We start from the raw sequence: 26,291 nt of genomic DNA, 5'->3' as shown, positions 1-26,291 counted from the left end.
TTCCTACTGGCTTGTTCCTGACTGATGTATAACCTTGTGCTTGGAGCTGTGCCTCTTACTCTGGCTCTCCCCACCTGTGATAACTGGGATAATGACATTTGCTGCTATTTGTAAAGCAGCACTGGCATGGAGAGCTGCAAAGTAAACTGGGATGCTTCACCAGGCGAGGATGCGGGCAGTTCTGCTCACGGTTTTGGCTGAGAACCAATGTGTGAGGTTTTCAAGACATGGTGCATCCTTTGTCTCACCTTCTTCAGGAAATGTCCTCCTTGGAAAGTGACTAATGCAGTGAGGACCAGATGTATGTTAAGCCCTTGGGGCCGTATTGAAATGCAAATGGAAATGAAATAGTATATTACTTCCAAGAGCCGTGGTGGTGATATAAAGGTGAAAATGCAGTGTTAGTAGAATGTGCATCAAAAGGGGATAGCTGGGTATCAGTCCTGACAATGCTTTATCCTCTTGGGAAACCTGCATGCGATGCAGTGTTGTATTTAGGGTTTTGAGGTCATTGTTCCACAGATTATTTAAGCCTGTATGCATTTTTAGCTGGACTTTGTCTAAAGAATAAACATAGCCAGGGCTTTTTTCCAGTCATCAGCTAAACAGCTACATCAAGGGCTTGAGTCAGCGATCCTTGTGAAAAACGTCACTGGCTGTCTTCAAAAAAATTTCTTAACATTTCTGCTTTTGAAAATGTAATTGTGCATAAAGTGGTGCATGTTATTTTTACTTCACAAATGATACTCGTGTCTGGACTGTGCTTGTCTGTGTCTTGGCTCTTCTCCTCACTTGTGTATATGGTGCTTTGCTTCCTGAATGCATTCATGTATGCCTGAGATGGCAGCCTAAAGATGGGACTAGCCCTCTTCCAGGAATAAAGAAAAAAGCTTAATTATGTCCTTCTGAAAAACCAGTGGCACAAGAGCAGGACCTTTATTTTTGCCACACTAGGAATGTGTGGCTTGTATTGGCAAAACTACCATGTAGTCCCCACCCCTCTAGAAAAGCCTGCTGTGAACAAGGGACTTCAGCTCTTGCTGCAAGGCTTGTAGGTTTTCCCTTGCTTTGATTCCATCTGTAGGACTGCATTTTGGTGGAACTAGATGATTTTAAGGTCCTTTCCAACCCTAACTATTCTATGATTTTATGATTCTGTTGTTCAGAATTGGCGGTGAGACAGCCAATCTAGTTATCTCACGCTAGAAATATCTCTCTTATGGCAAGGGCAATATGTTAATACCTTGTTATGGTGAGACCCAAGGTGGTTGTGAGATGCACTATGGTGACTTCTCTCCTTAGATTTTTCAAAACTGTAGTGGCTTGTGGATACTTAACTTGAGACATTTTTAACATTTTTTGTCCCCTCAGGAATCGGACACTTTTTCAAGATAGGTTAGACTGGCTACTCTGCATGAAAATCTTTATTCCTTTCGAAAATCTTGGCCCACATCTTCTTCCAGAATACAGCCAGGCAGGCAGGGCAGCTTCCTTTGCTTCAGTGTAAAGGTCACTTATGATGTGTTGTTAATGAATAGTTACTACAGCATGCTACCCTCTTTAAATGGCAGGGACATCCTTGCTGCATAAAACATTAAAAACTTGTTAAGATGGAAAATACCACTGAACAATGAATGAAAACCCTATGCAAAATCTCTGCCCACAGGGAAACTGCTGCAGACATTCATCTGAAGGGTAGTGGGGATGAGCTGTGCAGGGAGGAGCTTGTGAAAGATTTGTGTCCTTCTCCCAGCAGCTGTTGGCTCTAAATGGCAGTTACAGGCTCAGGGCAGTTGTTCAAAGGGATTGGGTTCCTCAAATCCCAACATGAAAGAAAAGATAGGTCAAATGAAAATCAAGAGCAAAGACACAGTTAGTAACACTCTGCATTTGGTTTACCAGTAGCTGCTTAGGCCTTGCAGCATTTGAAGTATTTTTAAGTGATGTTTTTTAGTTTGAAGATATTTAATGTAAGAACTAGACAATGGGCAGACTGGGCCAGAACAAAAGCCCATCCAGCCCAGTGGCCTGACACCGTCTATTGCCAAAAGAATGATAGAACAAGCAAGTGCACTTGGTTCTTCTTACAACGTTATGGGGCATCTTCTGAGAAGGGGTTCTTCACATCACCTGCCCTTTTCATGAGGAACTGTCTTGTTTGGTTTGAACATAAACCCCACCATCTGTGATTGTTTCACTCTTCATCACTTCTTGTTTATCACTTGTTCCCACTCTTCATCAGTTGTCTCATCCTTGCAAAGTATGGGGCGTCTTAAAGCTGGGGGAGATTAATCAGCAATATTATTATTCTCCAGTCGTAATTCATCATTAAGAAGAGTGCATATCAGTGGTCACTGAGATCCCAGGATAGCTAAAATAATAGATTATGTTTTCCTGGGGTTATTTTATTAAAGTGAATTCCATAGTAGAGTATTTAAATTGAAAGGCTTAAACTGTGATGTGATACCCACGGTAAATGTGCACATGTAGTGGTGGGCTGAAACTCTCCTTATATTTGCTCTGACCTCAAAAAGAAAGATGTAACAGGTGGAGAGTTTCCTGTCCTTGTGGCTGTCTTTCCTGGGCAGGCGTGTTCACCTACTTGTTGGTGTGGACAGTGCTTTCCGAAAAGTTATCAGAAGTTTTGTTGCTCTTCTCAGATAGCTGCAACGCCTTACCAAAGTTCAGGAAATTGGCTGTAGAGCATCGAGACCTGTGTGTCAAAACCTAGTGGGTAGTTTAGTGGTTTTATTGCTCAGCTGGCAGCAGTTGCAGAGAAACTTTCCACGTTGCCTTAGAATATTTGATTACTTTATGTAGTGAAAAAACTGAATTTATTCATGGTATGTCCTCCATTTTTGTTTCTGCTGATTAACAGGAGTATACAGTAATGTCTCATGCAGTACCTTTTTATTGGAGAGGTGGGAGTAGTTTGCACGCCTGTGTCCCTGAGCAGAGGGAGGCAGTGAGAAGATCTGTTCGTAGTTGCAGTTTGCTCATCTCCATGTGGCTGCCAGACCTCTGTGTGTATGTTCCTGCAGGCACCTCTCTCATCTTACAACTCATGCACACAGAGGTAAACAAGTGATTACTGCATCTTGCTGATAAAGCTTTTGAGAAGAAAGGGTTTGACTGCAGCCTAAAATAATATTGCAGGTTATGGAGGGAGTATTTAAAAGATTTTTTGCAAGGTGGTTTAAACAAAGATGAATTAATTCTTGTTTGCCTTCTTACTGAAATCTGGAGGAGAAGGAAGAGAAAAATGTAAAGTATCTTGATATTTTGATGTGGTTTGCTCTGTCAAGGTCTGACCTACTCTCTGGTGTCAGGAAAGGTCTCTCCACTAAGTGTTCAGGTTAGTAGAGGGAGGAACCACCTTCGATCATTTATCATTCATCAACCAAGCCACTTTCAATCATTTATCAACAGTCCTTGATAACCAGAGAAGTCCCAGTTGACTGCAAATTAGCAAATGTGATGTCCATCTACAAAAGGGCTGGAAGGAGGATCTAGCAGTGAGCTATAAGTTGCAGTAAGATCTCCCCAGAGCTTTCTCTTCTCTTGGGTTCTCATTGCATTTCCAGTGAGAAATCCATTGAAATACTTGTGATATCCCTGGGACTGCTCAGACAAGGGCACCTCTGTTTCCTTATTCTCATACATGAGCATCTGAATACATGGGAGCAGCATCAGGGATAGGGCTTGTGGAAGTTCCCACCTATCTTGAAGTTAGAAAATTGTCTAAGAGTACAGGACTGAATCTTAGAATATTACTTGATGTTGCTTTATGTAATATTAGAGCCTGGTCACCATGGAAACAGGAATCCAAATGGTAAGGTGAACTGGAAGGGAATGTGCCCAGTTTCTGGGGTGGAGCTTTTGAGCTCATGTCATCCAGAAAGTTTGGACACAGATGAGAGAGTACGTGCTTCTTCTTCTATGCTGTGTGCACACTGTGCTCCAAAGTGTTTTAGTTTTCCGTATGGCTTGAGAAAACTATAAAACACTAGGATGGAGAAGACCTGTCCAAAAGCACTTACGTATCTTACTGCTTTCCACCTATGAAACAGGCAGAGTTTGAAATTTCTGGGACAATCTCTCAGAAACATTTTTATTTCAAAGTGGAATCCAGATGCTGGCGAGTGCAGGTAATCAAGAGGAAAGCTAAAGGGGACTTAATTCCCCCCCTTTACATAGTATATATCCAGCATCTCTTTTAGAACTTGTCCTTAGAGAATCACTGCAGTTATCCAGCCATTTCTTCCGTGCCTTTCATTATTGTAACAGAAACAATCACTGGAAATTGCATGATGCTGTTGGGTTGTGCTACATTCCTTCCTCAGGTCATTTGACGGGAGCATTTTTCAATAGACCCAAAAGAGAAAGGTACATTTCTGTAAACACGAGACAAGTCCTAGATATGTGGTAGCCACTTGGGAGAAAACTCCATTGTAAAAGCGTCTTTCAAAATTGCTCATGTGGGATTTGCCATTAAGAGCGTAAAGATGGGAGAAATGGACTTCTGATTCAGCTGACAGCTTGCTTCTCATCCTTGAAGAATTTTAGGAATGTCTTTACTTCCTTTTGGAGGGCTTAAGGCTAGTGTGTGACTGCAAGGGCTAGAGAGTTGCTTTTCTTCCTGCCTCCCTTCTCTTTCAGGCTAGCTTCAGCTGCCTTCCCATGGTTTGACTGAAGCTTTTTAACTCTTGAAATACCAGTGTATGCTGGGAAAGAGGGTTTGAAAAGTCAGTGTTTTCTTCTTGTACAAAACCTGAGTGATCTGAAAACCTGGGGTGTAATGTAAAAGATGTTACTTGCTTCAAGGAGTTATCAGGTATTTTCATACATACTGCTGTGGGCTGAACTAAAGGAACTCTGATTGGAATGTGGTAATGCATACTTGTCCTTCATCAGTGAAACTGACTATAAATTGTGCTAGTGCTTGTTTGTGCAGTGTACTTTGATCATATTCTTACCTTTTGAGCTAAATGCACCGAGGTGTCAGAGCATCAGGGATTGCTTACGTGCTGGGGAATTCAGGTCACACTGGCAGCTAAAATTGGCATGTTTTATTCTCTAGAACATGGAGAAATAGGGGATTTTTTTATCATATGCAAATGGTCTTTGCCCAGAATTGCTTAATTGCCCATCAATACATTAAATCCTTGAGCATGCTGTAGGAATGGGCTTTGCTGCAACTCAGGGCTCTGTGTAAAGAGCTGGGTGAGCATCCCCAGCATGGTCCCACAGCAGTTCTTGCTGAAGCCCTTGGTTCCTCTGAAGCAGAAGTCTGGTTTTTCTCAGATGGATAGAGACCCCAGTAAGGATCAACCAGCAAATGTCCATCATCACACTGGAACTGAGGTTTGAACTTGGACGTCTGGTGAGATTTTCTCTCTGCCACTGCCTCCCCTACACCTGGCTGGCAAGGAGAAGCTCAATGCCTGTAAAGCCATGGGGTAGCAGAAAGGTAATCTTAGAAAGCTGATTTCTAGATAGAGAGAATCTTCTTCTACTAACAGAGTTATCAAATTAATTCTTCCTCAAGTTTCTCACTTGCTCATGTAATCTGCTGATCAAGTGAATCATCTCTATGGTGTATTCAAATTTTGGTCAGTGATGAAATTTAAAGCAGTGATTTTGAACCCATAGTTTATAGGGTGTTTGTGCTTATTTATTTCCTTTCTTCCTCCATCCTGTTGAGAAAACTGCCCAGCTCCGAGCTTTGATTATTAAAGTGGAAGAGGGTGACAAGAAGACAAACAAACATCATTTAGTTCTTGGGGGCATGCTTTCCTGATGCTTGACCTTTTGGACTTTCAACATCTTCTTGTCCATTTACATGCATTACAGTTTTTCCAATTACCAGTGAATTAAATTTGGAATTGTGGTATTTGGAAATGTCAAGCAGAATCAATAGAAAAGCACTTGGGGCCCAATCTTAGTAGACTCAGCACATTTTAAAGCATATTTGAAATGTCCCTGCTGATAAATCTCAGAGGACCACGTGTAGATTATGAATTGAGGTGGTGCTGTTTGGGTACTGAAGTTCTCTGTGGCTTGCCAGGTGTTCTCTGGTGTTTTAGACATGCATCAGTCTCTCTCTGGGGAAGACCTTAGAAATCAGGAGCTCTGAAAAGAGTTTCTGCTGTTGGCAGCAGCATGGGAGTTTGAGGATGGTGGGATGGAGCAGGTACATGTGAAAGAGCTGGGAAAGGTATTGCCATGTGGTTATTACTGTTCCTTAAATTCTGCACTCCTCAAGGAGATGCTCCTGTATCCACATCCCTTTGCCTGGAAAGAAGTTTCTTTTGTAGACTTCCTTTGAAAGCTTTTCAATACTTCACTCTGTGTGTGTGGAAAATACTTACGAGCTATGTGATTTTGCTTCTTCTTCCCATGCCCTTCAGAGAACTTATGCTGGCTCCTGAGGAGAACAGGAGAGAACAAATGAGGATGTTTTAAATCTCATTTCAGTATTTGCTGCATATTTTATGTAGTGATTTGTGGTATCTGGTCAAAATTTGCTCTCCACTTGATTTTTCAGGAGTGAAGTTGTAAATATCTTAATCTTGTCATTAAAGTCGAATATTTTCCATCACCAAGGCTGCAAAGTTTAGCAGCTAAGATAATCTTCTTGGTGGCTTATTTGCACAGTGCTTAACCCACAAGGGTCCATTTTTCATGCCAGAGAATACTCATTGCTGTTACAAACTAAATATATGGTCTCCTTAATGCTTTTATAAATGCACACCTCAAATTTAAGAAAAAAAAAGTAATCTCAATAACTATATGCTTGTTTCAAAACTCCTAGTCTGCAAGGTAAACACAACCCTCTCCTCTATGGAAATCCTATATGGGTGAAGGCATTTTCTTGCAAAGGGTGTAAGGAGGTGTCTCCTAATGAGCAAGGTGATTGGAGGAGTGGTAGGCATTCACCTGTTTTGCTCATGGTAGAGGTCCTTCATGAGTTGGCATCCTTGGGCGCAGTCACACATGGATAGACAGCAGCTCAGCACCTTGGGGAAGTCTGGGTGAGCGATCTCCAGCATCACAGCTTTCTACTTCCCTCACACCATGGGCAGGCAGTCAGCCAGTGATGGTGCCCTTTTTGGATGTGTGACTTTGTGTTTGTTGAGGCTGACTTGATTTTGTTTTTATCCTCTTGGGTATAGCAGAGTAGTGTGCATCTGTAAAAAAAGAAAAAGGAATTAGGCCTTTTTTGTGTGTTATTATTAATCCAGTTTGAGCTCTCTTGTCCGAATTGCCTCGTTTGTGACCCAAAGTGCATTTCAACATGAACTGCAGAAGCACCATGGCATTAAATGCTTTTGATTGATCTCCCTGATGGTTTTATTAAAGAACTAAAACCTTTTTGGGAGAGACAGATATGGTTAGTGATGCGAAGGGGAGAAATCTAATTACATTTTGTCTTTGTCCTTAACTGAAATGCTACAGAATAGATAGGCTTTTTCTAATGGATAACTGAAATGATCTCTTCTTTAAATAAAATATAGAAATGACCAGCTGAGTTCAAGTCAAAAATGCTCTGCTTCCAGAAATTGATTAACTGCTGGCAACATTTCTGTCTTGCCTCACGCCAGTCCAGCTGGTGACCTGGCCAAACCTCCTCGGATTGCTCTGCCTGGCCAGAGGAATGATTTACTAAACCTTTTCCTGAGTGATCCTCCCCTTTGGGCCAAGAGATTAATCTCATCAGCTCTGCGTGTGTTGTGTGTGTGTGTGTGTGTACACTCAGTATTTCACTAGATTGAACAGTGCTGACATCTCGCTCAGCTCTGTCTTCCCTAAACAGGAATCTGCCTGGTTTTATGGACTTGTAAGGAGCTGGAATACCACATGTCCTTCTCCACATCCTTCTTCTGTCTACTCTATTTGACTTAAAATACCAAGGAAATTATTCAGAAGACTTAAACAGCTATTGCATCCTTTCCCCAAGCTGGTAGTAGTGACTCTTAAACCATGCTCTCTGTATTTTACAAACCAGGTTTTACTAGCAGTTTGGGGGACAATTCTAATAAAGATCTAATTCTTTTGAATAATCTCCTTGTTATCTTTTACTGACTTAAGCCCAAGTTAAAAAAGAGATACATGGGGGGGGATTGCTACACAGATGTCCGTGGAAGCTGTGAAGCGTGAGTCATGGTGTGAATATAGAAGCCCTGAGTTGTCATCCCTGGTGAGCAGGGAGGATGTATTTCTTTAATATTAAAGTTCCTTTTTTAATTTTAAAAGAAAATGACTTAAAGCCTCCTGTCCTTTTGAGACTGGTTGTCAATGGCATCATTGCAGGTTACCATGGCAATATATGCTGAGATAATAGATTAACAGCCATTGATTGACTAGAAAACTTAGAGCTCTTTTATCGTGGGATATGCCAAATGTATTGACAGAAAACAAAATGCAAAGTAATATCTTCCCTTGGTGTTACACTGTTACTGTTCTCAGTGCTGCATGGGTCTGTTTCTACCTGATCTGGCCTAAGAACCAAACCATTTTGCAGCAATGGATGCTTTACCAGTTATTTTTGGTTTTTTTAGTTAGCCAGAGTAATGCCCATCCCTGCATCTTGATAGCTGGCATATTTGATCATTCCATGCCTGGGTGTTCACTGGCCATGGAGATCTCAAAAGGTGGAATGAAGTTTTGGCTTGAGAAAAGGGCTGTGCAGAGTCAAGGGGGCTTGTTTCTGTTATGCAGGGCTCTGCTGTTTCAAGGTCTTTTGTGAAAGAACAGGGGCTGCACGCAGCAAGTCTTTAAATCCTTCTGTACAGTTACGTACTTAACCACAGATGTCATCGCTAGTTTGATGCTGTGCCTAAAAATTTATTTAGATCCTATTATTTAAGTATAACAGGAATGAAATCACCCTGCTTGGGGAATAAGTGTTGGAGCAATACTTACTAATTGAAGATTCAATATCGGCTCTGTAGAGATGCAACTGGGTGGTCTCTCCAGAGCAACATTTTCCAAACTTTCCCAGTTGCAAACCTTCCTCTGGCTTTATTTTGGGATCTGAAATGCTAGCAATAACTGTCTGAATTTCTTTAATTTGCAGTCCTGCACATAACTTCTGGGCAGTTGTCTGGGAGAGAGCTAGCTGGGAGTTAGCAGTCCTCTTTCCCTACCTTTCTCTCTCCAGCAATGCCCCCAGGTGTCCTCTACACATGCTTAGATCTTGGCTTTCCCCATTGAAGTATGTGCCAAAATGCAGCTCAGGGCTCGAAGGCAGCTGGTTTAGGATCCCTGCAGGTGCTGAGCAATCGAAAGTGGCTCATCCCAGAAGGTTGTGCTGCAGCAGCCTCTTATTTCCCAGCTCTACTCAACCATGCTGTGGTTTGAGGGATGGCTCTTGAAAACAACCCCAAACCTCAAACAAAGGGCCCGACTTTCATAATCACATGTGCAAGAATGCATCCACAGGTGCTTAATTGCTACATGCAATTACCCTCCAAATTAGAGGGCAATTACCCCAATTCAGTGTACAATTTCTGTCATTTTATATTATAAAATTGCATGTACAAATAGCTATATAGGGACATAACTAAGTGTTTGCAAATAACTTCAGTTGCATACACAGTTTCATATATAAGCCCGGTGGTTTTGACAGTTAGGCAAACAGACTGTCTGGTAAATCACTTGGTGTTTATGCAGACTATTTTGACACATCCCATCTTTTCATATATACTTTCATTTTAGGTTTTAAAAAGGGGACAGGCAGAGATAAAGAGCTGAGATTTATAGCAGCCTTCAGCCTTGGGGAAGATATTCCCTATGTATCTAATTATGAGTTAGGAGCCCAGCAACTGCTAACACCTAGACCCAGAGTTGCTATACTGGATCTTGGCTATAATTTAGCAGCTGTTGGATAATGACACAGCCTCAGTGATCTGTCAGCAGCTCCAAATTAGGAGAGCAGAGTTTAGTCTCAGATCAGCAGCAAGGTCCCATGCTTCAGCAGGCTGAAGTCCTTCAGTTCAAGAGGACCCTTTTTAATGAGATCACTCTGTGCCTTGCAACTCCGAAGAAGAGAGAGGTCTTCCCATGCTGCACAGTGTTTTGAGTGCTCTTCCTATCATTATGTGCATCAAATAGGTGCTGGGGGTCCTGCTTGGCAAAAACCTGGTGATGCTTCAGTCATTTGGAGCAGAAAATTGACCTAAAGGAATCAGTGTAATGATTTCTCAGGACTGAAGTAAAAAAGATTTTGACCCCCAAAGTGGGTGGTGGGGAGTAGCCCCCCTCTGCCTTCATGATGGGAGTTACTTGGACTTCATGATATTTTGTACAAAGGTATTTTTGTGTGGCTTTTGCTGAAGAAAGGTGTTGGGAGCAGCCGCATCATCCTGAAACATTGGGTGGATACAGTGGGATACCAGAAACCCATCTGCTTCTGCAAAGCCTAATTCTTCCTTCCTTAGACTTTGAGTCCAAAACAGACTTCAGACTTTATTCCTTAAATGACTATTTGTGGATTGTGGTATTAAAATGTGTATCATTTTTTGCCTGGCTGCTGACATGAGGCTATGTCCATGGAGAGAACTCCAGTGCTGCTGGAGATGCCATGCTCCTGCCTGACGTGCATGCTCCTGGTTTGCTTGCTCAGCATTTTCCGCAGAGCGCTGCCAATGTAGTGATGTGGTTCTGCCTGCAGTAGTTTCTGCAAGCAATCTCTCAGCCTTGGGGGGGTCCATACATTTGGCAGGGGCCAGCAGGTCCAACCACATTTGTACCTTTGTCTGTACCTCGTGGGAATCTGCTGGGTAGGAAACAGGCTTTTTTCCCCCCAAATTTTGCTTTGTGGCTGGCAGAATAGGCTTAGGCAGGAGGGAAGAAGGACCCAATGACTTAAACCAAGTTCCGATTCTTCAAACACTTGCTTAGCAAATGTTTTATATCTCATTGCACCCAAGTCCTATTGACTTTCTGCCAAAATCTAAGTAGTTCCTCGATATGTTTATTTTCTACCCTGCATGAGCAGGATGTCTTTACCAGGGAGTGCCATTGAATGAAGGAGGTCAGGAGATTTCCTACCACCTACCAGTTTAACACCTCCTTTGAGCTAGGTTGTGTTGCTGGGTATTGAGGGAAGCTCACTGAAGTCCGACCCAACACTTGTGCTAATGCATCAGCTGTGTCCAGTGGAAGGACACAGGCTCTCTCTGCATCCATTTTGGGGCAATTCCCTCTGATTTTCTTACAAGTTGAAATAAGAAGTAGAACATGGTTGATCTGTGCCTCTCCCACCTCTGTCACTTGGCAGAAGTCTCCAGCTCAGTGTTTCTTACCGACCTCCAGTGGCCTTGGGGGAATGGGCACTATTCATTGTACAAGGGGAAGAGAAGGCAGGAAAAAACTACATGGCTTCCTGGAGATGCAAGAAGCAGAGCTCATATTTCCTTCTCTTAGTCATCACCACCTTCTCCCTCAAAGGGATAAACACCCGTTTTAATTCCCCCTCCCTCCATTCAGTTGATGGTTTTAATGCAGCAAGTTCAGATATGACAGTTAGTGATAAACTTTCGTCTCTGCATGATCCATTACAGAGCAAGGTGTGAGTGTTTCTTGATGAGCTAAAGCATCAGGTAAATTAATACCCTGTCCTGGAGCCCTGTGCCTTCCTGCTGGGACCATCTTGGGCACAAAGAGAAGGTTTTCTTGCAGTCCTGAGCAGCCAGCAGGATGAGGATCCTTACCAAATGGCTTTTTAAGAGATGTGAAAGCAGGTAGCAGACACACAGGTTTTTAAAGTGTCTCCTTAATGCAAGCATCCTTAGGAGCTGTTTTAAGGGAAGCACACATACATTTAGTTATCCAAAACTTTATACGTGCTTTTATTCAACTCATCTAAACTTTGATGGTGGGGGAAAAGCTGTGAAAGGCCTTTTTCCTGGCACAGTTGCTGTTTGCAGAGTTGGGTTTGTGTGTTTGCAAGCAGATCTTAGTCTTCAGCTGAAACTTGTTCCAGAAAAGACAACTGTCTTGGGGGAAGGGAGCCTGGGCTCAGCACAGGATTTAGCAGCCTCTGTTTGCTGGTCCCAGAGCTGATACAGCTCCTGCTGCACATCTTTTTAACATTACCTTTTCAAACCATAGTGGAAGCATCAAACCTCACTGCAGCTTTGTGAATTGCATTGGCCATTGTTGCAGGTGGAGAAAGCAGAGGTTACGTAATATTGCTCATGGTTACAGACAGAGGTGGCTGAGCCAGGATTAGATTTTGGGCCTGCTTCCCAGGCAAATGGTTCATTTTCCCAGAAAGCTTCCTGCTTTGTGGGAAATGGAATTGGGGAAGGAGAGGAAATTTCCATCTAGAGCAAAGGTAAGATTTGGTTTGGGGTGATGGAAATGATATTGCAAAATTTATTTCAAGGACTGGACCAGAAATTGTTAGTATTAGCTATCAGGTATCAGCTGGAAGCCATGTGAAGTATTATAATGAAGCAAAGATATTTGCTCATTCCTTTATAAATAAGAGGATATTTCCCTCCCCACACACAAGAAAATGCTCCTTTGCTTTCCTGTTTAACCAGTGTTTAGCAAAAATGCTTAATCTTCCCTAACAAAGCATAGTGTAAGTATCAAGAGAACAAATATTAAGGCTTTAACAAGAAGTGTCAATATTGACACTGTTCTGTGTTGAGGGATATTGGTAGGTTGTTTTTATTACAGTAAGCAACTTGTCAGAGGTGAACTTAGAGCTTTGCAAGTGCTGATAAAACCTGCAGGTGCTACTGAAATCAAGCTCTTGTTCATGTGTGCTTTGAATGTAATTTCCAGTTTCAGAAGTCAGCTTTATGACTTTCTCATACCCCTCCTCCCTTGCAGTCTCTCCCACAATGTAGATTAGACGTTCCTCTCAAAAGAGTTATTGAAGGATTGAAGCCCTCTTCGACTTGCAAAGAGATCTTTGATGCATTTGTTCTGTTATATGAAAATTGCCTAAGGCAAAGTCCAGGTGTTGGTATCAGGATCCGATTGGACACATCACCCCTAGCTTTGGCAAAAACTAATTTTTCTCCAACCTTCTTACAGTTCTGCTTCCACTGCATTCCAGGTCATCTGCACTCCTTGCCTGATGGCTGTTGGCAGCAGAAGGTTGATTCCCTACAGCAGATCAGGCCACACCGCATAGCTTAAATGCTGTCTCTGTCTCACGTGCTATCTATAAAGGGCTTTCCATGCACTGCAAAATTGGAGGTGAATCCTGCCACCAGGTAACAGCTTGGAGACTTGGCAACTTAAGGAGTTGCAGGCTGTGGAAGGGCAGATCAGGTTCCTCCCCAGCATCCTGCTTCCTTGGGACAAGTCATTTAAACTTAGCATGTTGGATCTTCAGTTGGAAGTAATACTCCTTTCTTTAGCTGGGTGTTGTTAGAGTACCCACTTCAGTAATAGATGGGTGTTCAGGAATGAAAACGAAGCTACAAAAGGTATCGGAGCCTGGAGCTGATGCCTGGGCCCAGGCTGGGTGTTTTCTTTGCTGGCTGTAGGCCACTAGCTACTCAGTGTCTTATGAAGAATGAATTGCATCACCTTACAGAGTTCTTTCAGAAGTGGCTGATTTGTCATATTGAGTAGGAATCACAGGCTGGGTTGCATTTAGATTGTCCAGACATGGCCCTGGCTGCCTTAAGCTCAACATTAAAGGTTTCATGGCCTTTGGGGATGATAGAGTCATGAAAGCACTGCAAAATTTTCTAGCCAGAAGCTTAGTTCTGCACTTTGCAAAGGTCTGGCTATTTCAGGAGTGCAGCACTTTCATTTCACCATCCCATGGGACCCTTTTATGATTTCTACCTAGTTGTCAACACATTTTATTGGGATACCTGTGTTTTCCATGATTGTAGTCCATCAAAATAATGACCAGAACTGACCTTGCCTTAGGCTGGGCAGTCTCAAAGAGAGACAACTACAAGGCATCTCAAGATTTATGAAATCATGAGCTTCATGGTACCTTTCTGTTTGTCTGCTTACATGCTGTGTGTTTGTTTCATTCTCCTTATTTTAAACTAATCCTCAAAATGCCACAGAGTGTTTCCAAATGAAGAGAGACTTAGGACAAAACAGGCCACCTGCAGATATTGGTGTTCTCTTACCTGATTCCCTTTTTAATGGTGGTGTCTGCAATTGTCTTTCAGTGCCACCATGGCTATGGGGGAATTTTTTCACTTTGAGCAGTAGGACCTCCTCAGTATTTTGGTACAAGGCTCTAAAGGAGGAAAGTCTCATAGGCTGTGGAGGCTCCTTTGTTTGTGGTAACCCAGTGCCCATTTGGGGAACAGAGTTGCTTTTTGCTGAATTGCTTGCTTGGGTGGAGAGGAAGCATGAGCTCTGTCAGCCACAGCTTGCAAACATGCTGTTTATCATATGGAGACTCATCCAGATAAGCCTAAACTGGGATCCAAGTGAGAATAGGCATTGGTCTGGCTCTCCTCTGCAGGATGAGTATTATCTATTCTCAGTTACATCCTGCCCATGTAAGAATCCATTTATTTTTAGGCGGTGTTTCCCAAAATAGTGGTGGAAAGGGAGGGGAAGTCAACTGCGTGACATCCCAGAAAGCGCTAAGTAGCACCCTGGGAGATTGTCTTTCCTAAACAGTGTTTCTGTGGATAGAAAATACAGAGTATGGGTTGCCTTGTACATCCCACTGCTAGGATTCTGTGGTTGAAGCACTGGCCAGAGGAGACATTAGGGGAGTGTGTCTCATCTGGGCTCTTAACTTCACCATGAGCTCCTGCTGTGTGCCTAAGCAAACCAAACCTCTTTGTTCCCCACCTCATACCAGCAGAGGACAATAACCCTCTACCACCATGCTGAACCTCACATCAATGAGCTGCATAGCTCCCAGGGAATCAAATGTATGAATCACCTGAAGCACAGTGACGTGGATATAGGTCTCTTGGGATCAGTTTCTGATTTTACTTGAACTAACTTGGGGTTTGAATTTTGCTTCAGGACCAGGCCATGGGGAGGCTGAGACAAGGGAATGCATTTACTACAACGCCAACTGGGAGTTGGAGAAGACCAACCAGAGTGGTGTGGAGCGCTGTGAGGGAGAGAAAGACAAGCGGCTCCACTGCTATGCTTCTTGGAGAAACAACTCAGGCTCCATTGAGCTGGTGAAGAAAGGCTGCTGGTTAGACGACTTCAACTGTTATGACAGGTAATAGCCTAGCTGTGTTTTCTGCATACAGGTTTAATTGTTCCTTTAAGTGCAAAGGCTCATGATTTTTCTGTTGGGGAAAAGGAAGCAAGTCCATGTCACTTGGCCCTGGAATTACTTCTGTTGACAACATAGCTCTTGAAATTGTCACCTACCTGCCTTAACTTTATAAATAGAAACCAAAAAAGGCTACAAAAGGCAGTTTTAGGTTTGTTTTTGTATTTGGTTGGGGTTTGTTTTTGTTGTTTGTGAGGTGTTTAGGGGTTTTCTTTGTTTTTTCTTAGCAAAGCTTAGATAATTCTAGCATTTGTTGAAAAACCTGTCCTGTACCATCAAATGAAGAATAATATGTTCTTCCAAGAGCATTTGGCAATACAAAGGAAAACTTGGAATTGTTTAGAGCTCTCTAGAAAAGCATAAGTATCTGGGGTGGTTAGAGGTTGAGGTATTTGGCATTTGTGATATTGCAAAAAGTTTCACTGTTCTTTGGCTGAGTTAAGAGACTGGCCAGGAGAAAGAGCGGGGTAGCAAAGCAATATGAATGTTTTATGTCACTGCCTGTACAGAGCTGAAAGGAGTGAGGCTTTGTAGTAGGGAGCCTCCAGCCTTGTTAAACAGCTAGGAAAATAAACTGGTGTTTTCTTACTTTCCTTGATGAATTCTATAGGGGGAGACAGTTATGGCTGAAGAAAATAGCCCTCTGCAGTTTCACAGTTTAAAAGGACAGTGTTTAGTAGCTCTAGACTTAGTATTTCTGTTATAAAAACCCAATGACCAACCAGTCCAAACTCAAACCTTCCAAGAAGGGTTCATAGAACATAAAATTCAAGGATTTCTTTAGATACAACACCAGTATAGGCTGATTTCACCTTTGTGCAATTCCCATCTGCACACCTCTGTAGCTTCTCATTCCAAAAATTTTAGGATATCACATCTTAAGCAGTGGAGCTTAATCCTGGACTACATTTGCCCCATGGCTGGAAAGTTTTCTCCCTTTGTCACTCTACATTATCTCTGCTTTTGTGCCTGTTGTCTTAGCTTATCCCAACTGTGAGTCGTTCCTCATCTTCATTCTATTATTAGCACCAGGATTACTTTCCCACCACACCTATTCCCTTGCCATTTGCATAGCCAAGCTCTATATATAGTTAAATTTTTATTCTTTCCCGATAAATCAATCCTTCTTGGCCCATTAGTCATCTTAATGCCAATCCTTCTGAGAACAGAAGGTCACTCTAGTTTCCTGCTTCCAAGCAGAAGTGTTTACTGTAAACAGATTTCTCTTTTCAGTGCCTGCTCTCATATACAGTGCCACTTGTATTGTCACTGAGTGTCTCTGTGCAGGGATGTAGTGGTTCTTAAACTTTGTCATGATGTGTTGCTCTGTTACAACAGTAAAAAGTTTCCAAGGCTCCTCACCAGCCTTTTTGCAGCCCTGGGGTTGAGCATCCATTATCCTGCAGGCTGATTCTTCAAAGACAGAGTTCCAGGGCAGAGCTAAAAGACCTTCTGAGAATTAACAAACAGTACAAGTGTTGAAAGCATCATGTGAAATAAAGGTTAGCTTTAATTAAATAAAGGCTGTTTAAATGCAGTAGTTTTTTTCCTTCCCTTGAGTGCCCTCAGCAGCCTTTCATGCAGGTAGTGTTGAATCCCAAGATAGCAAAATATGACTAAAAAAGATGATTTATTGATCAATGGTGCTGTGCTGTTGCCCTTTTTTCTCTGTCTTCAGCAGCTTTGGAAGGCAAGTTTGGCACAGCCTCAAGAGGTACACCTGTATCTATACGTGCGGAAGCATCCCCTGGATGCAGGGCATGGTCCTTATTCTGCCAGGCTGCAGCTCCTCTTGGAGCACAAGCAGTATGTTCTGTTTTCTGGCACTGCCTCTTTGTCACTGGAAGGGGAAAAATTCAGGAGTGCAAGGGCTGGGATGTTGATGGTGATAGCTCATTACTCTGTCCTTTATCTTAAGGAAACAAGAACGTGGCACGTGTACATTTAAGGTTATAGGAAAAAGGTAGTGTTTAAAAAGTGACTTGTGCTCTTCATTTGTTTACACAGCCCCACTAGAGAGGTCGTGTTCATGTTGCCTTGAGGAGCACATGAACCGCTATGAAACCTGTCCTCACTGCCATAGAAAAATGTGTCATTCTCTCCCACTGTCTCATTTGTAATATTTGCTAAGTATAACATGTCATATGTACCTGGATGCCTGCCCTGAGTGCACACCAACTCAAAGACAGGGATAATGAATTGCAGATGTGGAGCAGGCTGTTTTCACTCATTAGCTTGATTTTTTAACCAACAGATTTAGCAAAGGATGTGTTTTCTATTGAAGACTCCAATACTGATGCTGTTAAATCCAAACGGCTTGTTATCTGATTTCACAAAAAAGCATCTGGAAACATTGCTTAACTTGTTGAAACATCTTTGTTCATTTGAATAAGTCAAATGGCTGGTTTTTTTTTCCTTTTTTTTCTTTGAAGTTTAAAAAAATAAAAGCCTAAAAACAATCCAAGTGCTTCCCAGCTGAGATCTTGCAGGAGACATTTCAGCTATAGCCATGTTTTTTTTCCTCCAAAAGGAATAAAGCATTGAAAGCTACCCTGTGTTATGATTGAAGAGAGTCCTTTCCGTTTGTCTTGTGGCAGTATGTCAGTGATACCACAGAAAGGGAGACTTGGCATGGGTTCATAAATGAGTAATAATGTCAAACACATATGATTGTTTTGCTACTTCCTCCGAGTGGTTGAAGGAAGGAAGTTATGCATATAATTTAGCTGGGCTTCAGGAAATAGTTTGATACAGTTCTCTGCAGAGAGCAGCTCTGCAACTGTAATAACTAAAAGCAGAAGGTAATGTAGCAAAAGGTGGCAGGGAAGGGAAGCAGGCATTTAAGAAAGAGAAATGACTACTAGATCACTGATGAAGTCACTGCACATCTCTTGGCATTGATGTGTGGGAGAGGGAGGATGTGTGGAAGTGGAGTTGGTCAGATCTGAGGAAGTCCCCTAATGCCTTGTGCAGTGCGCAAGAAAACCTCAGTGCTGAGAAGGCTAACAGGCAAATACAAAAAGACTGCAGCCTGATTTTCTTAAAGGCTTTTGTGCAGAATTTGTTTTTTGAAGAAGATGGTACTTTAAACCTTAAAAACTCCAACAAAAACTGTAGCTGGACTGTTGATACTGCTGTCAGGTACCCTTCTAGAGTTAGCGATGCTTAGTCTGTGAGAGCAGTCTTAGCTCAGCTCTCGTCTTATGTGCTTTATGGCACAATCTTTAATTGCATGATCAAATACTCCTCTGCCCTGACAGCATACATATGGGCTGCAAGAAAGACGCTGTTCAGGGAATGAGGCATTTCTCCATCATTTTTCTGCTTCTCATTCAGTTAGCAGTGGCGGCTGTTATTTATTACTCACCATCTAATGCCTTCAGTACATATGGAAGCATTTGTTTCCTTTACGGTCTTTTCAAGGGTCTTTGCTATCCACTGGGGTACTTGAGTGCCAAGCTGTTTTCTTTAAGTGAAGGCTGCTGATCTGTGCAGTTCAGCAGCAGGAGAAGGCACATAGAGAAGACAATTCGAGGCAGGTCAGCTCCCAAAGACAAGACGCAGGAGTTGGCTGATGTTGTTTTCTCTCTTCCCTTTATTGCCATGTCTGTCCATCCCTGATGCAGGCAGGAGTGTGTAGCCACAGAAGAAAATCCTCAAGTGTTTTTCTGCTGCTGCGAGGGCAACTATTGCAATGAGAAATTTACCCATTTGCCTGAAGTCACCGGCCCAGAAGGTGAGTGATGGGGTGGATGGGCAGTTGAGGTCTCTTCCTCTAGACCGGGTTTATGACGTTCTTGGTGTGGAGTTTTTAGTTGTTGAGGGGGAAAAAAAAAGTACATCCAGCAGGACTCAAAGTACCATTTTGGCTACGAAGGCCAGAAATCCTTCTGCTATGGATCTTTAAGAATAGTTTCAGTCCATGAATAAAGTGTGTTGTAATAACACCTTGGATCCCATCAGTAAAGATTAGGTTTTCTTTATGGTGGACATTCACAGTGGAATACTACAAAACCACAGACTAGGGGAAGAGGGTAGAGTGATTTATACAGCACGGATCAAGATTTAAACTCTTAACGAGGTATTTGACACCTTTGTCATTAATTTTCATGGGTCTCAGGTCTCCAAATACTTTGAGCATCTGAGATTTTTGCATTTGATTGCTATCTTGTGCATCTGAGAATTGAAAGGAAATAGGCGTGCATGTCAGCTTTCAGAGTTTGTAGATATACTTCAAGGAAGAAAAGTAATAGCAGGTCCTTCTTCAAAGGCTAATAGAAAAAATTCTTCTTCTAGCTAATGCTTGCTAAGGTATCATTCAGTAAAATTATTAAAGCAGGTGGATCTTTTCCTTAGGATGGTTTCTTTTGCAGTCAACTACGTGCATTTAGTGAGATGTTCCGATAGACCATTATCAGATTTTCCTGGGCTTTCCTGTTAGGTTTTAATTGTTTACAGATGTTTTATTATCTCCTGTTATTAATGTACGCGTAGCAACCTAGTAGCAAATATTCTTTCTCTCACAGTTTTTTGTTTAATTTGGCAAGTCTTGCTATTTTTTCCTTCCCTGTCTCCAACATAGCAACATGGCTCCATTTAGTATTCCCATTGTTTGTGTCTCAACTGCACTGATGTAATTTGGAACAAGAACTACTGTGGGAATAGTGCATTTGATTGTGGTTGCGGCAGCATTTTACTAAAAACTGACATCTTGTCAATCACTGTAAGAGGCAAAGCAATGCTGCAAGGGATTTTGTGCTCACTTAATACATTCAGAAGGGTTAAGAAGAGGAAATGTTCTGCTTTTATGTATCCTGGCAAGAAATACCCATCTTAAATAAAGGTCAGATGGAGGCTCGGTTTGTGCGGTGTGGTTTGGACCATTGTAATTCCATTACTGAAAGCCATATGGAAAAGAGTAAACTACAGAGCCTTATGAATGCTGTTGGATGTGCTGGGTCATGCCACTAAGCATTGTCAGCTTTGGAGCAGAAGGAAGGATGGGGTTTGGTTGCATCTGGGTGTGTGGCTGACAGTGCTGTTGCATACCTGAAGGGTCCTTTCCCACATTTACCCTGATCTTTTCTCACAGTCATATACGAGCCGCCACCACCAACGCCCTCCCTGCTCAACATCCTGGTGTACTCACTGCTCCCCATTGCTGTCCTATCCATGGCCATCCTCTTGGCTTTCTGGATGTATCGTCACCGCAAGCCTCCCTACGGGCACGTCGACATTAATGAGGTGAGGGAGTTGCTTCCCTTTACTTGGACCTTGCAAAAGGCAGGGAGGCTGCTACTGTATGTTCATGCCCACTTTTGCTTCACTCTCCTTAGATGGCCTAATTTCTCTCTGTTTTTAAAGTTGGTGGTGCAGTTGGCCTCTGTGGTAGTCATCCCCTGTTGGAGCTGATAGGTTTGTATAGGGTTATCAACATGTCTGAGATTACTAAGGGATGGAGTTACACAGCCCTGCTTGTTGGGTATCCTTCCCCTCCAAACTCTCAATCCCATTGCTTGATTTAAGCCAACTTTGCAGAGAAAGAGATCAGGGACATGATAAAGTTTCTACCAGCTTTATGGGGCTAGGGGAGATGCTTTCCGTGTTGAATCTCAGTTTTTATGAGCTATCAGTGAATGCATGTAGGAGGTCATCCTCATGGCCCGAAGCCATCAGGAACTGGTCCTTGCTGGCTCTGCTGTACCCTGAGCATTCTGGTTTCTTTTGAAGGGCCAAGCAGCTACCTTCCCCTCCCTCCCTTCTCTGCCTGTTATAGCCCATACTGTGAGCCTTTCACATCTGAAAACAGATAGAACAGAACTCCAACCTCACACATCCTGTGAGCTTGCATTGTTCTCCTGGGCAAATGCAGTTTAAACAGATACAATCTTTATGATGCTGACAGACCTGTTTACTGCCCATTGCAGGGGTTATGTGAAAAATGCTTAGTGAAGTGCAAAGCAGTGGGAGGTTTTAGGTGTAGTTGGCTGTTGGGTCACACAGATCAAAAAGTTCTTACTTTTGACAGGAGGTAACCTTGAGGTCATCAGTGTTTTACAGCCCAAAATAGCTCTTGCTTTGAAAACATAGGAGAATTTGGGTTTTGGTAGAGGATGGCAGGTGGTAGTCTGATACACAAAATGACACTTGGAGGTGATCTGTATTAAATAAAATGTCACCTCTTTATGCCTTTTTTTCCATCCACAGTCTCCCCATTGCTCCCTTCTCTTTGTTTTACAGTCCAGCTTCAGCTCATGGCAATGTTCTTCTCTCGTGCAGGACCCAGGCCCTCCACCCCCTTCTCCCTTGGTCGGCCTAAAGCCCCTGCAGCTCTTGGAGATCAAGGCGAGGGGACGCTTTGGCTGTGTGTGGAAGGCTCAGCTGATGAATGACTATGTAGCAGTGAAAATCTTCCCTATTCAGGTAAGAAGGGCATCACATTAGGTTCTCACTCACTGGGCTGCCTCACCGGTGCTGAGATGCCCTAAGTGCCTTTGGTGGTTATGGTTTTTAAGACAATAGTGAAGATGCAGTTGGACTCTTCTTCTGGGGGAAAATGTTCAAGGACCCTTCCTTCCTACAGTTTTCTCTATGTTATCTCATATCTCATTATCAAAAGCTTCCTGTAGTAGTAGTTGTTGCAAGAAGGGCAAAAACAAACACATTTTGAAATCTACAGGGTATTTTAACTTCACTGCAAATGTCTGTGTTGTTCAAGTCCAACAAGGCAATGTGCAGCTGCGATTCCCAAAATGCACACAAAAGCCCAAAGCCCTGGCTTTGTATGTATTGCCTGGGTAGATTGTAAATCCAGACCCAAACCTAGCAAACAGTTTACAGCTTACAAAGGCACAGCCCCTGCACTGTGAAAGCTAATTGCACTGCAGCATTTCTGTCAGCTCATGTCTTCCGCTCTAGGAAACCTTTGAACACTCCTGACTTCACTCTCTAGGAATTGCAGATGGAAAGAGTAGAGCAATCAAAAGTCAAATGAAAGAAGAATGACTGAAATATGTTTGTGATCCTCTGCTATCTCCTTCTTTGTTAATTTTTTGCCCCGTATTTGTTGTCATACTATTGCTAAAGGAGATTTGCACATCTTCTGTCCAAACCAGCTGTGACCTACTAGTAAATATTCAATAGAGCCTAGATTAGATACTGCAATCATAACAATTACAGCTACAATGCAGATATGGGTGCTATATGCACAGGCTTTATTCTTGCAAGCCTCCTTAGGAAATCTTGACAATCTTACTTCTCAGCGAGTTTGAGTTTGCTGTAGCATATGAGCTGAGGATAATTTTGGAGAAGGGAGAGTGAGAGCAGCAATTTCCAGTCTTTCTCCAACATCTACACTTTAGGAAAACAGCCTCATTTTGAAGGGATACATCACATCCAAACATAGGAGGATGATATTAAGAGGACTGTGAACAGCTCTGGCTGAGCTGAAGGAGCTGTTTGCTTTAAAGCGAAGCATGATCTTTGATGGTGCATTTCTCCCTGCTTTAGGATAAGCAGTCTTGGCAGAGTGAGAGGGAGATTTTCAATACTCCTGGCATGAAGCATGAAAACCTTTTGCAGTTTATCGCAGCAGAGAAAAGAGGGACAAACCTAGAGACAGAACTCTGGCTGATCACAGCTTTCCATGATAAGGTAAGGTATCATTGCATGTACATTCTGGGAGGGAAGAGAGGTGGCTGGCTGTGAAACAGCAGGATTTGGTGCCTAATATTCTCCCAGAAGCTCTACTGTAATCTGTTCAGTTTCTCCATGGTGAGCCGTGGCTCAGTGGTAGCAGAGAAGGGCTACAGCTCTCCTCCTTCAAAGGCCCTTAAGCTTTCAAGGCTTCCCTACACAAATATGGGATTAATAAAGGTGGCAATTGGGGTGAGAGGCAGGTACAAAAGGCCACAGCTTATGTATGTGGTAGTCACCATCTCTTAATGTGGGAGTTGGGGTGTCGCAGACCATTGCAGTCCCAGCTGACCCCTTGCAGATGGGCTCTGGGTTTGCTTTTGAAGCTCGGGGCACATCTCCCATTTAATGGATTGCTTTAGTTATCAAACGTGACTAACACTTGAAATAAAACAAACATGCACAAATCCGGGGTTGAGCCAGCAGTGTTATCCCTCTGTTTAATCCAAGGTCTACTGAGTCAATCATTGCCGCAACCAGCTGATATGATGCGTAATCTCCTTGCATGGAAGGCTTTCTCCTTTCTTAGGTTAGATGAATTGCTGTATTTTGAGATGATTTTGTTCCTTCCTTACCTCCCTCCCCTTCCCTGGCAGATTAGTAGACTCCTTTTTGACATCTAGATACTTTCTGTGCTGTCAAAGGCTGAGGGCTGATAAATGTTTCTGGGGTTTATTTCTTTTTTCTTATTTTTTTTCTCCCTGTTAAATCAAGGTTCAAATTTCTTAAGCACTCATTAAAATAATTTTCTAAACTGATGAATTGGCACATCTGTCACATAGCAGGATCCGCAATTAAGAACATACGATGTCCTGTTTCATAGGGTTCTCTGACAGATTACCTGAAGGGCAATATTATCAGCTGGAATGAGCTCTGCCATGTTGCAGAAACAATGGCCCGTGGCTTGTCCTACCTTCATGAAGACGTCCCTTGGTGCAAAGGTGAAGGACACAAACCTGCTATAGCACACAGGTATGGCCTCTTTTACTGACACCGTTCAACTGCTGTGGTCAAATGTTTGCAACCTCTTTGAAATTATGCTGTTGAATGGAAAAGGAGGAGGTTGTGCTTTTAGGAGGTAAATGCCCTTTCACCTAACAAATTCTATGATAAGGCAAGAATTTTTTTCAGCCGTGTAGGAAATGGTGAAGAGCAAGTAAGTTTTTTGTCGGTGAAAAAGTTAGTATGATTGCTAGTGGTTTCTGGCAAACATCTGAAAGTTAGGTGCTTCCCTCTTTGATCAACTATTTTCTTGACATGTAGTGGGAAGGGAAATATAGTTGCTGAAGAACTGTGCTTGATAAATCGTATTATAATCTATGTATGTCTGTAGCCTCACCAAGATGTGGTCCCTAATTTTCTTTAAGTGTTTTAGACTGATAACTCCACTGTGTGCCTTCCCACAGAGCTTTTGATTGTTAGAAGAAATGGAGAAACTGTAGAAATGCAGAAAATGGCTGCTATATATTTTCCCTTGTATTTATAGTGCCCAAATCATACCGGCGGGCTTATGAGAGACACCAGAGCAGGTACCACAGAGCCTCTGAGACCTGTTGGCACCCTCTTCAAACCATCCAGGTTATAGGACCCTAGTGACAGCAGGAATCCAGAAGGCAGTGGGTTAAAGCATCCTCATTGCAATAATACTTATTTTAGCCCTTCTCCAAAGTCCCACATTGCTTGCTTTGGACTAAAGCATTTCTACCAGAGGTACGGTAGTGGCACGGCAGGAGGGAGGAGTTTTCCAGAAGGGATTTACATGGGATATGCCCTAATCCGCAGCTGTACTACCCTGCCACCCACCACATTTCATCTAGGAGGGACTTAAACCCTATGTCCAGCTGCAGCAATTTGTACCCTATCTAGTGGGGCTGTCTTCATCTATGGCAAGATAATCCCTTTTTTTCAGGAGTGTCCCTGCCCCCAAAACAGCCCCCCTACCCAAACCTGATGCTTCCTGAGAGCTGGGGGCTGTTGAAAGAGCCTGCAGCTGCCTTCGTGCTGCTCCTGGAGCTGACCTCTGTGTCCCTGACATTTGTCCCTGTGGAATAAAGGGCAGTGGTTTATAGATGAAAATTCCTGAGAGTGGGGAGCAGAGAAAGGCTATAGAAAGGCTTTAAAGCAACAGATCGTGCTCATTAGTGTCCCCATCCATTTAGCAAATTATAAAAGATGGAGAATGCACTATTTGTGTGGACTTAGTGCATACCTACCAAAGAGGGATTTCGGGACACAGGGGATTTCCCTTGGATTACCCCACTCCTTTCAGTTTTATTTTTGCTTTAAAAGAAAATACCAAATGCATTTTGAACTAGGGGGAAGGCGGGTATTTATGAATGGCTTCACACAAAGCATGTGAAGATGCTGGGGTTGCCAGGTGTGACTCCCCGAGTCACTACTGGGCACGGCTTCAGCTAACTCCTTACTGGCCCCCGGTACTACAAGGAGGATTAAGGTTATGGGATTGCTTGTTGGTGCGAAAGTGCCCCCACGTGGAGGCTGAAAATAAAATCTCTGGTATCTGAATCGACTTAACGCAGCCATCATTCACAGTCCCCTCACTCCCTTATTCCCTAGTTTAAAGTAGTGCACGGTAAAAGATATATATTTGTTTTTCAGGCCACTTTCCTTTATCAGTGACCATTTTAGTATGGTCTAATGCATGTGATGTTATTGGGAATTCTACTTGGCATGGCTTGGATCAGGTCTTTCTCCCTGTCCTGTATATGTTTGCATTGCAGCTCACATGTACCAGTTCACGATGGTTTGTGGAAGGAAGGAAACAAAACATGGAAAAATGGGGAAATGTATAGAAATAGTGGGAAAAAAAGGAAGCACAAAGGAAAATTACTGCATCATGTATCAAGATGTAGTAGTTAACTGGTGCATGCCCAAAGGGCAGTGTGGGTGAACAAAATGCCCATGCAATAATACTGGTTTGCATTTCACTTTGGAAATGTATCGTTCAGACAGACGGTCTGAGCATTTCTATGTGCTCCTCATTTCTGTGAATCACCATTTTGGAAAAATCTTGCACACAATCTGTACCATCCTGGAGGGCATAATCCTCTAATGCTGGCTGAGCAAAGGCGTTTATCTATGTCATTAGATGATGGCTGTTTTCTAAGCTTGTGGGAAAACTGCCATAGCATGGAAGCAGTCTCTGAGATGGCAGGTATTAGGTAAATGGTGGTTTTGTGTGTAACGGAGGGCTACGAATGTTTTGCAGCCTCTGAAAAACTGTACAGTATGCCTACAAACCTAATGTGTCCCCCTGAAATGATGGAGACTGTTTTCTGCTGGCATTCCATGGCTATATGATGCTCTACAACTTACCACGCACTTTCCC

At 42.8% G+C, this 26,291-nt stretch overlaps 1 protein-coding gene across 1 annotated transcript in view; it reads left to right on the top strand.

The window, feature by feature from the left end:
* Nucleotides 1-26,291, top strand: part of ACVR2B (activin A receptor type 2B) — a 94,984-nt gene that overhangs the window by 60,207 nt on the left and 8,486 nt on the right. The window contains exons 2-7 of the mRNA XM_005150027.3: nucleotides 14,983-15,190; nucleotides 18,874-18,983; nucleotides 20,340-20,491; nucleotides 21,527-21,670; nucleotides 22,757-22,900; nucleotides 23,766-23,914. Coding sequence (XP_005150084.1) covers nucleotides 14,983-15,190; nucleotides 18,874-18,983; nucleotides 20,340-20,491; nucleotides 21,527-21,670; nucleotides 22,757-22,900; nucleotides 23,766-23,914 — 907 coding nt within the window. The remainder of the gene's footprint in view (nucleotides 1-14,982; nucleotides 15,191-18,873; nucleotides 18,984-20,339; nucleotides 20,492-21,526; nucleotides 21,671-22,756; nucleotides 22,901-23,765; nucleotides 23,915-26,291) is intronic.

This window comes from Melopsittacus undulatus, chromosome 1 (genome assembly GCF_012275295.1).
Source record: "Melopsittacus undulatus isolate bMelUnd1 chromosome 1, bMelUnd1.mat.Z, whole genome shotgun sequence".
Lineage (NCBI taxonomy): Eukaryota > Metazoa > Chordata > Aves > Psittaciformes > Psittaculidae > Melopsittacus > Melopsittacus undulatus.
This window is presented reverse-complemented; position numbering and strand designations above follow the sequence as displayed.